The 12,775-nt window shown below is 46.5% G+C and overlaps 1 protein-coding gene across 1 annotated transcript; it reads left to right on the plus strand.

Moving 5' to 3' along the window:
• The first annotated feature begins 527 nt into the window (after positions 1-527).
• LOC140403466 (steroidogenic acute regulatory protein-like) lies at positions 528-5,810 on the plus strand. The gene is made up of 7 exons (XM_072491364.1): positions 528-591; positions 1,141-1,254; positions 2,216-2,361; positions 3,525-3,680; positions 3,786-3,970; positions 4,077-4,167; positions 5,221-5,810. The coding sequence occupies exons 1-7, from the start codon at positions 528-530 to the stop codon at positions 5,329-5,331; spliced, it is 867 nt and encodes a 288-aa protein (XP_072347465.1). The 3' UTR covers positions 5,332-5,810.
• The last annotated feature ends 6,965 nt before the right edge of the window (positions 5,811-12,775 follow it).

Below are 12,775 nucleotides of genomic sequence, written 5' to 3' on the forward strand. Positions count from 1 at the left end.
TCTCTGCGGTAAAAAAGTCCACAGATTCACTCCCCTCTGAGAGAGAAGAAATTCCTCCTCATCTCTGTCGGGTGACCCTTTCCTCTGAGATGCTGCCCCCTGGTCCTAGAGCCACAAGAGGAAATAGCTGTACCCCCCCTTTTCCCAAACATGCACAAGCAGCCTAACTGGATGTGAAAGAGCACATTCGAGTCAGCTGCAGGGTTTAGAGCCAGTTCCCTCCTGGTGATACATGGCCCGCTGCCTTATTGTGACAAATGAAGAGGTGTCTTACGACCATCAGTGAGTGAGTAATTCTTCATTTCACAGCACTACATTACTCAGCAGGCTATCGCAGAGTGTCCTCTGATAGCGCTACATTCATCGTTGCCTGCCTCTGTCCTTGAATGCTCTGTTCATCTGGTGAGTATCTATCTGCACTCTCCTTATCTGAACTGCTGGCCTTCATGTAGTGGGTATAAAGGCAGAGAAACGGTCTAAGCGCTGCACAAGCTCGGAGCAACATAGCAGGAAATTGGTTGTAAACCATGTTACCAGCAACATTCAAACTGTGCTGTGGAATCTCACACCAGCATTTCAGGAACATGACAGGTAAATAAATGCATTTCGGAGAACTGTTCAGTTATCGCGCACTGTGTGCAGTCTGGTTCTCACGGTAGCGCCGTGGTTAGCACTGTTGCTTCGGAGTGCCAGGGGACCCAGGTTGGCTTCCCGGCTCGGGTCACTGTCTGTGCGGAGTCTGCACGTTCTCCCCGCGTCTGCGTGGGCTTCCTCCGGGGGCTCCGGTTTCCCCCCCACAAGTCCCGAAAGACTTGCTGTTAGGTGAATTGAACTTTCTGAATTCTCCCTCTGTGTACCCGAACAGGTGCCGGAATGTGGCGACTAGGGGATTTTCACAGTAACTTCATTGCAGCGTTAATATAAGCCTACTTGCGACACTAAAGATTATCAAATGATTGGAGTTGAGCGATGAACATAATGCTGCTGATTTTAAAGTTAAGACTGAAGTCTAGGCCACTTTGAATGAAGCAGACTAGTTTGAAAAGGTGCAGACAGTAAGAATCTACCCCTGCTGGGCGAGGCTCCCGGGGCAGGGCGAAAGGATTTATTTGAACCATTTCAATTCCTTTACTCACGCAGGGCTAAAACGGACAGCAGTGGCTGCACTAGCACAGGAACTGAGAAGACTGAATGTAAAAGAAAATTTCCTGACCGACAACTGGGATGCCCTAACCCAGAATAAGCTGCCGGGAGGTAAGCTTGTGTTTTGATGCAGTGTTTATATTATTGCTCAGTAACAGGTAAAGTCACCCAGGTGACCATAGGCTGCTTTGCCCTTTGATGGGGGGGGGGGGGGGGGGGGGGGGGGAAGGCGGGGCCTTCATGGATAACCTCAGCCGGTACAGGAATTGAACTCACGCTGCTGGCCTCGCTCCGCATCACGAACTAGCTGTCCAGCCCACTGAGCTAAACCAGCTGAGGGGGTGACAGCAAAAAGCCAGCTTTGGTTATGGGCAATTCGGTGATTTTGAGTTCCCGCCAATAATCTATTGTTAATGAAATGCGTGCCTCCATTAAATGGTGCTGGCTGTGAGCCCCCCCTCCCCACCCTCACAGCTCACAGAGGTTCTAGGGTCAAACCTTGGTTGTAGCTGAGGCAACACATCATGGTTTGAGCAGTGGTTCAACAGCTAAGGTCATTGGGAGCAGGACATCAGTCTTCCTGGGGTGGCAGTCAAGCTCAGGATGGTACAATTTGCTCAATTTGACCAGATCATCTGCTCCTGATGATGGCTCTTCAGTAACGCCTGATTACTGCACTGATTAGGTTTTTATTCGGTAAATGTATGAAGGGTCACGGAACCAAGTCCGGAGGAAGGAATTAAGCTAAAACCAGAGTATGATAGGATTCGGACATAAAGATAGAAAACGCTGGGAATACTCAGTAGCTCAGGTAGAATCGGTAGAGAAACAGTTAACATTTCAGGTCAATGACCTTTCATCAGAATGTGAAAAAGTTAGGGACATAACGGGTGTTGAGCAAGTGAAAAGTAGGAGGGTGCTGTTGTAGTTTAGTCGGGTGAGGTGCCTGCAGCTGCCCAGGGAATGTTTTCCAACTAGCCAATACTTACAAAGTGGAGGGGAGAAAAGAAACAGGTGTGTTTTGTTCAAATCACTTGGTGCTAATAACATTGTTTTTTTTTTTAAATCCCAGCTTTTAAGGTTCAAGAGGCAAGCCTGGAACTGAACAAGACTCTCAACACAGAAGAACTGTCCTACGTTAAGCAAGGGGAAGAGGCCTTACAGAAAGCTCTGTGCATTTTAAAACAAGATACTGAATGGACAACAGAAATCAAAACGGTAATTTTCTTTCCAATGTAAGAAACAGAAGATCATTCAGTAAGATCACGGCTGAATTTCTGCCTCACTTCTGCTTTCCCGCCCCATATCCCTTAATTTTATCAATCGCCGTCTTGAATATACTCATCGGCTGATCGTTCTCGAAAACGATTTTAATGAGTCTTGAACCGTCAAGGCCTTTGAGTCGCAAACTGGCTTCGAGTCGCATGTGGGGTCTCGCAGGGAGCCAATAGCTGTGGGGCACCCCAATCAATGACTCACATCAGAGACTGTCCCCCGACAAAATTCAACAAAGGACTCCCGAGAGCTCCAATTAGCCACTGCGGAAGATTCAGTCAGAGATGTTCCATCTTGATATCGTGGCACCAAAGCACTTATTTTAACTTCTAAAACTTATTTTTAATAATTTTAGTTATTTGAATGCACTCATTTTAATTCCGCACCTTGGGATCAGGACTATAATGATGATTCAGGGTTAACTCCACCTTCTGTCATTGCAAATTTAGACGGTGCAAGTTTTGACACCTTGTCTCATTTATTAGGAGTGAAATTAAGGGTGTTATAATTGGTCCTTGCCCCCAAGCTATGACCAGGAAAGGCCATCCAAGGTCACTATGCCTCCTCACCCACCATCACTACCATCTAGAAGGGCAAGGGCTGTAGGTGCCTGGGAACCCCACCACCTGGAGGTTCCCCTCCAAGTCACTCACCACCCTGACTTGGAAATATATCGTCCGTTCCTTCACTGCCGCTTAGGCAAAATTCTGGAACTTCCTCCCTACACCTGAAGGACTGCAGCAGTTCAAGAAGGCAGCTCATCACCACCTTCTGAGGGGCAACTAGGGATGGGCAATAAATGCCGGTCTAACCAGCGATGCCCACATCCCGTAAAATGAATTTTAAAAAATACATAGAATCTCCTGTTGCATGTGGGTATCCCTGGTGGCTGAGGTCAGGGACAAGGTCAGATGTGATGCGTGCAAAGGTTGATTATCCTTCCTGACCCGGTTAACAACAGAGGAGTAGTGGGGTTGGGTGGAGTGCAGGTGGGGCAGCTAATACAACAGCCCCGTGAGCCAAAACCAGGGGGAAAAACTGGGGGGGGGGGGGCGAAGTTTAATGATGAACCACTCTAATGAGAAATATAAAATTCCTTTCAGCAGAACGGTGACAACGTTGTGAGCAAAGTCCTGCCTGGGACTGGAAAAGTCTTCAAGTTGGAGGCGGTGCTGGACGCAACCATTGAACACGTGTATAACGAGCTTTACGAGAAGGTCGACCAAATGAACTTGTGGAACCCAAGCGTCAAGCACATACACGTAGGTCAATCTAGGCGGGAATCTTTCCGCTTGCACGTTGAACGCTCACTGGATAGCTTGCCCAGGGCTATCACTTTGACCAACCCTTCTTAACAATCCATTCAGGTCCTGCAGAAAATTGGTGAAGAGACCATGGTGACTTATGAAATCATGGGGGACACAGCGGGCAACATCATTGGACAGAGAGACTTTGTGAGCGTGAGGCATTGCTGGAAAGAAGGATCACGCTGCTACTTGACTGGAATAGCCACGGAGTCCAAATTCATGCCGCCACAGAAAGGCTTCGTCAGGTATGGCGCAACCGCAGCACATTGTGATCATTCAAGTGGGCTTTTATCGCAAATAACTAAAAAATGTGAAACCGCGATTACTAATGAACGTTTTCACCCAAAACAGAGCTGAAACTGGGATTTCCTGTATTCTCCTACATCCAACAGACAACAAGAACAAGACTCGATTTACCTGGCTTCTCAGCATGGATCTGAAGGTTAGTTTGTTGCTCAATGCTATTTTTCAGTCAGCTTGTTGTGTGAATGACTTGATGTGGGCGCCACAAACAATTTTATCAGCAGCATTAGTGATTGAATCACACAATCCAGCCTCATTGTGACACCTAAGCCTCTCCAAACTCCTGATGGGGTACAGCGCGAGCCGGACCTCAGGCCCTTGCTTGGTCCAGGGCGATGGAAGTTGGTTTCTAATTGCCCTGTCTTCACTGGGATGAGCGTTGCCAGCCCTTCGATGATCTCGGAGAACTTCCTCATCTGCACGGCTTAGAATCATAGAATCCCTACAGTGCAGAAGGAGGCCATTCAGCCCATAAGGAGGCCATCCACCCTACCTAGGCCCAAGCCCCCCGCACCCTAACTCTATAACCCCACCTAACTTTTTGGATACTAAGTGTCAATTTAGCACGGCCAATCCACCTATCCTGCACATCTTTGGACTGTGGGAGGAAACCAGAGCACCCGGAGGAAACCCACGCCCACACGGGGAGAACGTGCAAACTTCACACAGTCACCCAAGGTCGGAATCGAACCCGGGTCCGTGTTGCTGCTAACCACTGTGCACTCATGCCGCTTGGCATCGCAACTAGCATTGCATTGAGCTCCACGATTTCCAGAGGCGCTAATTACATGATACAATCAGTTAAAATCTATTTATTTCTGTTTATTTTTCCAATTAAGGGGCAATTTAGCGTGGCCAATCCACCTAATTTGCACATCTTTGGGTTGTGGGGGTGAGACCCACGCAGACACAGGGAGAATGTGCAAACTCCACACGGGCAGTGACCCTGGGCCGAGATCAAACCCCGGGTCCTCGGTGCCCTGAGAAAGCAGTGCTAACCACTGCGCCACCGTCTTGCCCCCACTTAAAATCTATTTATCATAAGAACTATGAATTAAAATAAAAACTTGCTGTATTCATGAAGACCACTCTAAATATTCTCTACTTGAGTGAACGTGCTGAGTATTTTCACATCCTCTTGATAAAATGTCAGAAACCTCTCACTTACGATGTGTTTTGGTTTTGGTTGAAGGGTTGGCTGCCAAAGTCTCTCATCAATCAAGCATTGTCACAAGCCCAAGTGGACTTCACAGAACATTTACGGCAACAACTCTCCACCAGCTCGCTTTCTGTATCCTGCTGAATTCATGGGGAGCGACAAGACATTGCAAATATGAACGGAATCACTAGAGGGCGCACCTGACGTTGATCGGTTGGTTAGCTGCTGTGTTGCAACAAAAGATATAATTTTATAGCAAGGAATCAAGACTCGAAGGAAAAGTGCTTTTCGGGTTGCTGTGGCGTTAAGATACTTGAGACAAGTCGTTTATATATTCTCCAAAACGATTCAAGCGCACATTGGAGAGTGAAGAGAATACTTTATGGAATTCACGCGAGCGTCTGATGATACCCATGTCAACCCTACAGCACAGCGATGTGTTCCTATAGCGTGTTTGTATTTCAAAAGGTGTAAACAGTACTTGAAGTTCGAGGGGTGGGAGCAACTGAGGACTCTTAGAAATCCTGTAGTGCTGGAAGTGATTTTGCTGCTATTTTTGTGATAACATTATTAATTTATTTCTGATTACTTGAAAGATATGCCAGTAAACTGCGTGCAGTTCAGGATCTGTGTATTTTTATTTTTGTTCACTCAAATGGATTAAAAGTCTCTTGGGTACGCAGCCTACTACTGGTAACCTTTGGACGTTCCCAACCCCAGAAATAGAATACTGCGAATATACCGATAGCACCATTGATCGGGGCTTTTGGGCCTACTGACAGCATTAACCCCTGAAAATGGAATTTCTAAGCTCTAATTTGACATATAGGGGCTGGTTTAGCACAGGGCTAAATCGCTGGCTTTGAAAGCAGACCAAGGCAGGCCAGCAGCACGGTTCAATTCCCGTACCAGCCTCCCCGAACAGGCGCCGGAATGTGGCGACGAGGGGCTTTTACACAGTAACTTCATTTGAAGCCTACTTGTGACAATAAGCGATTTTCATTTCATGTCATGTTTTCTAATTAGTGACTAATAGGCTGTTTTAAATCTATCTTGTCATAAAGGGTCAAGGTTGATAAGCTCCACTATACTCTTTTGAGTATAATCAATCAAACTAAAACAAATAAGGGACAAATCAAGAGAGTAGTGCCTTAAGGCGATACTGCTTCAATGAAAAACAAATCACAAAGAAAACTTAAAACATTAAACCAAAGCGCCATTATGGTAAGGCATCCTTTGGGGAAGAGTGATCATAACATGATGGAATTTCATATTAAATTTGGGAGTGATGTGGTTAAGTCCAAAACTAGAGTCGTAAATTTAAAGAATGACAATTAAGGAGGTATGAGGGACGATTTTGGTGAGGCAGTTTTGGAAATCAAATTAAAAGATACGAGATAAGCAATGGCAAGAGTTTGAAGAAACTCAGAAAAATCAACATGGGGTTGTTGCCTTGAGGAATAAAAACTCCATGGTAGAAGTGGGAGAACTGTGTCGAACAAGAAAAGTTAAGGACAGTGTTAGATTAAAATAAGCTTACAACATTTCCAAAAACCAGTAAGAAATATAAAAACGGATTTCGAGAGGATGTAAAAAGGAAAGTCAACATTTTCCTTAGAGACAAGGTTAGGAGAAATTATAATGGGGCATAAGGACATTAAAAAAAATACTTTGTGCCTGTCTTTCCAATGAAAGAAAGACTAAAAAAAAAGATATAGTAACATTGGAGAAAGTGCAAAGGAGCTTCACCAGGCTAATTGCTGGGATGAGGGGGTTGTCCTATCAAGAGAGACTAAATAGTATGAGTCCGTATCCTTGGAGTTTAGAAGAATGAGGGGTGACCTTATTCAAACATATAAGATCCCGAGGAAGCTTGAAAGGGTAGATGGTGAGATGTTTTCACTAGTGGGACAGTCTTGGACAAGGGGACATAGCTCCAGGATAAAGGAGGTGTGCAGAATTTGTTTCCGCAGAGGGTGGTGAATGTCTGGGATTCCCTGCCCCGGAGGGTGAGGGAGGCAGGATCACTAGAAGTATTGAAAGTGGAACTGGATAAACATTTGATAGATCGAGGAATAGAGGGATACGAGGGAATGGCACAGAAAAGGAGTGAAGGTCGCCATAGATCAGCCATGATTGTATTGAGTGGCGGGGCAGGCTTGCAGGTGGCCTACTCTTGCTCCTAATTCTGGTGTGTTCTTGTGACTGATCTGCATTTACCTTTAACTGGATCTCCGGGCAGTTCAAAGCACCAGTGAAGATGATATGCTTGACAGTGCGCCCCAATATACACTTGTTAATCTTCATGCAATCATCGGGTTTAACCATTTGAATGAAAAAATTATACTCGTTGCTCCACATCTACAGCGAGCTATAAGAGGCTGCACTGGAGTATCAGTCTCGATTTTCGGGCTCAATGACCTGGCCCAGGTGGGAATACTGTCAACGGAGTCAAAGCTGATACCTAGGCCAAGAGCGCAGGGTTCCGAGGTTAGGGCGGGGGAGTGGGCCTGAGCAGAGTGCTCTTTCAGAGGGTCGGTGCAGATCTGATGGGCTGAACGGCCTCCTTGTAGGGATTCTATGAACATACTGAAAATTGTGGGAGACCTAGAGTCTATTGAGAATGAGGACATTTAGTGACCTCTGTGATACCTCCTTCGTGGGGCAATGTCAGATGTCGATTTTCGAATGGGGCATTAAGCCATTGTCAAGATATTAATGGGACATTAATGGGCGGCACGGTAGCACAGTGGTTAGAACAAAGAACAAAACAGCACAGGAACAGGCCTTTCAGCCCTCCAAGCGTGCGCCGATCACGTGCCTTATCTAGATCAACCGCATGTATCCATCTATACCTCATCTGTTCATGTGCCTATCCAGATAAGTCTTAAAGGTCGCTAACGTAACTGCCCCAACCACCTCACTTGGCAGTGCATTCCAGGCCACCCACCACCACCCTCTGTGTAAAATACTTCCCCCGCACATCTCCACTGAACCTTTCCCCCCCTCACCTTGAACTTGTGCCCCCTTGTTATTGTCATTTCCGCCCTGGAAAAAAAGCCTCCAACTGTTCACCCTATCTATACCCCTAATGATTTTATAAACTTCTGTCAGGCCGCCCCTCAGCCTCCATCTCTCTAGGGAGAACAATCCCAGTTTATTCAACTCCTCATAGCTAATACCCTCCATACCAGGCCACATCCTGGTAAACCTTTTCTGTACTCTCTCCAAAGCCTCCACGTCCGTCTGACAGTGCGGTGACCAGAATTGGACACAGTATTGACACAGTGACACAGAATTGGGCTGGTTTGGCACAGGGCTAAATCGCTGGCTTTGAAAGCAGACCAAGGCAGGCCAGCAGCACGGTTCGATTCCCGTACCAGTCTCCCCGAACAGGCGACGGAATGTGGCGACTAGAGGCTTTTCACAGCAACTTCATTTGAAGCCTACTTGTGACAATAAGCGATTTTCATTTACAGTATTCCAAATGTGGCACTGCTGCCTCACAGCGCCAAGGGGCCTGGGTTCGATTCTGGCCTTGGGCGACTGTGTGGAGTTTGTACTTTCTCCCCGCGTCTGCGTGGATTTCCTCCGGGTGCTCTGGTTTCCTCACAGTCCAAAAATCTGCAGGTGAGGCGGATTTGGCCAAGCTAAATTGCCCCTTAGTGTCAAAAAGATTAGGTGGGGTTACTGAATTATGGGGATAGGGTGGGGGCGTGGGCCTAGGTAGGGTACTCTTTTGGAGGGTCAACACAGACTTGGTGGGCCAAAAGGCCTCCTTATGCATTGTAACGTTTCTATGAAGTTGGATGTAAAAGATGCATGGCTGAACAGAAGATTAATTTGTTCTTCAATCAGCATCACAAAAGCAGATTAACTGCTCATTATCACATTGCTGTCTGTGGGAGCTTGCTGTGCATGTGTAGGCACCACAGACTGTGGATCCAGAATCATCAAGGCATTCAGTACATTATTGGCCACTAAGGGAATCAAGAGAAAGGGGATAGTACCGGAACTTGTTGTAGAAGTTCAGCCATGGCCTTAAGAAGAATGAGAAGGGATCTTATAGAAACATATAAAATTATGAAGGGAATAGATAGGATAGATGCGGGCAGGTTGTTTCCACTGGTGGGTGAAATTAGAACTAGGGGGCATAGCCTCAAAATAAGGGGGAGCAGATTTAGGACTGAGTTGAGGAGGAACCTCTTCACCCAAAGGGTTGTGAGTCTGTGGAATTCCCTGCCCAGTGAAGCAGTTGAGGCTCCTTCATTTGATGCTTTTAAGGCAAAGATAGATTGATTTTTGAACAATAAAGGGATTAAGGGTTATGGTGAGCGGGTGGGTATGTGGAGCTGAGTCCACAAAAAGATCAGCCATGATCTTATTGAATGGCAGAGCAAGGCTCGAGGGGCCAGTACGGTAACACAGGGGTTAGCACCGCTGCTTCACAGCTCCAGGGTCGCAGGTTCGATTCCCCGCTGGGCCACTGTCTGTGCGGAGTCTGCACATCCTCCCCGTGTGTGCGTGGGTTTCCTCCGGGTGCTCCGGTTTCCTCCCACAGTCCAAAGATGTGCGGGTTAGGTGGATTGGCCGTGATAAATTGCCCTTAGTGTCCAAAAAGGTTAGGTTCGTTGGGGTTACTGGGTTATGGGGATAGGTTGGAAGTGTGCACTTAAGTGGGGTGCTCTTTCCAAGGACCGGTACAGACCCGATGGGCCGAATGGCTTCCTTCTGCGCTGTAAATTCTATGATTCTACGGCCCACTCCTGCTCCTAGTTCTTATGTAAGTGACGCAGCCTACTTGTTCAGAATTACACAGCTAATTAGAATCTTGGCTTTCTAGCATCAATTTATTCAGTGTTGGGATATGGCTATCCGCTGCCAGGTTGACATTTCTTGCTCATTCTTCGCTGCCCTCAAAAAGGTTGCAGTGGGCCGTTATCGTGAACTGCTGCGGTACGTGGGGTGAAGGTGCCCCCTCGGTGCTGTTGCAAGTGGAGTTTTGGGATTTTGACCCAGCAAAGCTGAACGACTGGCAACAGATGTTTATGTTCAAATTGTGGGTGACGCGTGGACACCTGTAGGCAACCCAGTGCACCGACTGCTGTTGACGCAATGCTGCGGGTCACAGGTTTGGGAGGTACTGCTGAAGTAGCCTTGGTGACTTGTCAAATGACACCTTGTAGATGATACACTGCAGCCATGGCCCACCAACGATGGAGGGAGTGGATCTTCAAGTGGGTGGATGGGATGTCAATGATGCAGACTGCTTTGGATAATATTGAGATGGATTAACCCATCCAGAACACGGGAGAGCATCACCCTTCTGAATTGTACCCGAGAGGCAGCTTTTGTACTGTCCTGGGGTTTCCTAGGCTTCTCTGCTCCCAAACCTTTGGAGGCAAATGATTTATGGTCAACCAAAGCCCAGAGACATCTTAAAAAAAACAGCCCGCCCTTCCTAGTGCTAAACGGCCAAGAAAGACAGCAGGTCGAACCTTGGGAATACCCTGGGGCCCTGAATAGGGGTTTGGCCGGAAGGAACATTTTAAACAGCTGTGCCCCGGGTGAAGCACCTAGAGGAAAATTACTGGACTTTTCTTCCAACTAATCAAAGCTTTGGCGGGTGTGTGCAAATTCTGCAGCTTGTCTTTATTCGGGGTGGTGGTGATAAGGGGGGAGGGGGGGGGGAGGGGGAGTAAAATGTGCAACAAAAAGGATGTGCGTCGAAAGGATGCCTGTTGCTTATTTTAAGAATCATATTTGCAAGGGGCAACTGGACTAATTCTCCCAACTGAATGCCCCCATTTAGATGGAACGTGTGACGGGAATTAAGATTCCGAAATTCCCAGGATCGGCCCCACCCATTGAGAGCAAAAATTCATAAATTTTGCTGTTTGAATCCGACTTAAAAACATTCCTGGCATTTAACTCATAAAGAAGACCATCCGGATCAAAAGTGGCAGGCAGCAGCCCCATCTTCAGGTTTGATTAAATCTAAGGCCAGGGTATCAAGGATTGCGGAATATAATAATAATAATAATGATCGCTTATTGTCACAAGTAGGTTTCAATGAAGTAACTGTGAAAAGCCCCTAGTCGCCACATTCCGGCGCCTGTTCAGGGAGGCCGGTATAGGAATTGAACCCACGCTGCTGCCTTGTTCTGCATTACAAGCCAGCTATTTAGCCCAGTGTGCTAAACCAGCCCCTGAATATCTCTCAGCACAAGTGTGCACGATTTGACAAAATAATTGCTCCATTTGGACATATTTTGCAAGAGTGAAAAACGTTCAAAGATCATAGATCATAGAATTTACAGTGCAGAAGGAGGCCATTCGGCCCATCGAGTCTGCACCGGCTCTTGGAAAGAGCACCCTACCCAAGTTCAACACCTCCACCCTATCCCCATAACCCAGTAACCCCACCCAACACTAAGGACAATTTTGGACACTAAGGGCAATTTATCATGGCCAATCCACCTAACCTGTACATCTTTGGACTGTGGGAGGAAACCGGAGCACCCGGAGGAAACCCACGTACACCCGGGGAGGATGTGCAGACTCCGCACAGACAGTGACCCAAGCCGGAATCGAACCTGGGACCCTGGAGCTGTGAAGCAATTGTGCTATCCACAATGCTACCGTGCTGCCCTACAGTGCTGAACAGTGAGTATTATTTATCAGTGGTGATTCGAATTGATAAAAGGGATGGGAAGTATGTTGATTTGAAATATCACAATAATGCCAAAATCAACTATGTAAAGATAGTAATTCAAGACCGCCTATTACAAATAGAATGCAGGGGGCAGCACGCTGGGGCAGTGATTAACACTGCTTCCTACGGCGCTGAGGGTCCGGGTTTGATCCCGGGTCACTGTCCGTGTGCAATTTGCACATTCACCCCATGTCTGCGTGGGTCTCACCCCCACAACCCAAAGATGTGCAGGGTAGGTGGATTGGCAACGTTAAATTACCCCTTAATTGAAAAAATAAATAATTGGGTACACTAAAATTTAAAAAAACATAGAATGCAGCATTTATAACAAAACTTCTGACAGAGATACCAAAATAGCATTGATTACCACTTTTAGCATGATTCATCAGTAAACTAAAAGGTGGCTTAAATAACTATTCCATGGGTCTATTGCTTCTGCATTATAGGGATTAGTTTTTAATGCACCGTTTAACAAGACAGTCCGCATTTAAATGTATGCAATGAGTGGAAGAAATGATCACTCCGTTAAGTATTGCAATTTCATTTATCTGTACTCAAGCTACTTTCTTATGGAAATACTGATACCCCAGCAGAAAATAAAGTTTTGCAAAAACCTAATGAGCTGGATGTACCCATTAAATAATGGACGGTGGTTTGTAGGCCAAGCCCAGCACCAAATGTGGATCTTGATGCATTCAAATCGCAGTCTATTTTGGTTTTCACCAAAGCAGATCTGAAACACTTGTTTCTCATGCTATCTGAGGAGATTAAAAACTGTTCATAAGCTCATGATAGACTGTATTCGTTTCACAGTTACCGCTCAGCCATTGCACTATATCAGGCTAGACATTTAGAACTTCTACAACCAAGGCA

This window comes from Scyliorhinus torazame, chromosome 28 (assembly GCF_047496885.1).
Source record: "Scyliorhinus torazame isolate Kashiwa2021f chromosome 28, sScyTor2.1, whole genome shotgun sequence".
Lineage (NCBI taxonomy): Eukaryota > Metazoa > Chordata > Chondrichthyes > Carcharhiniformes > Scyliorhinidae > Scyliorhinus > Scyliorhinus torazame.

Coding starts and splice junctions, on each gene's coding strand:
- LOC140403466 (XM_072491364.1), top strand. CDS start 528: ATGTTACCAGCAACATTCAAACTGTGCTGTGGAATCTCACACCAGCAT. Junction 1,255..2,215: donor CCAGAATAAGCTGCCGGGAG/GTAAGCTTGTGT, acceptor TTTAAATCCCAG/CTTTTAAGGTTCAAGAGGCA. Junction 4,168..5,220: donor TTCTCAGCATGGATCTGAAG/GTTAGTTTGTTG, acceptor TTTTGGTTGAAG/GGTTGGCTGCCAAAGTCTCT.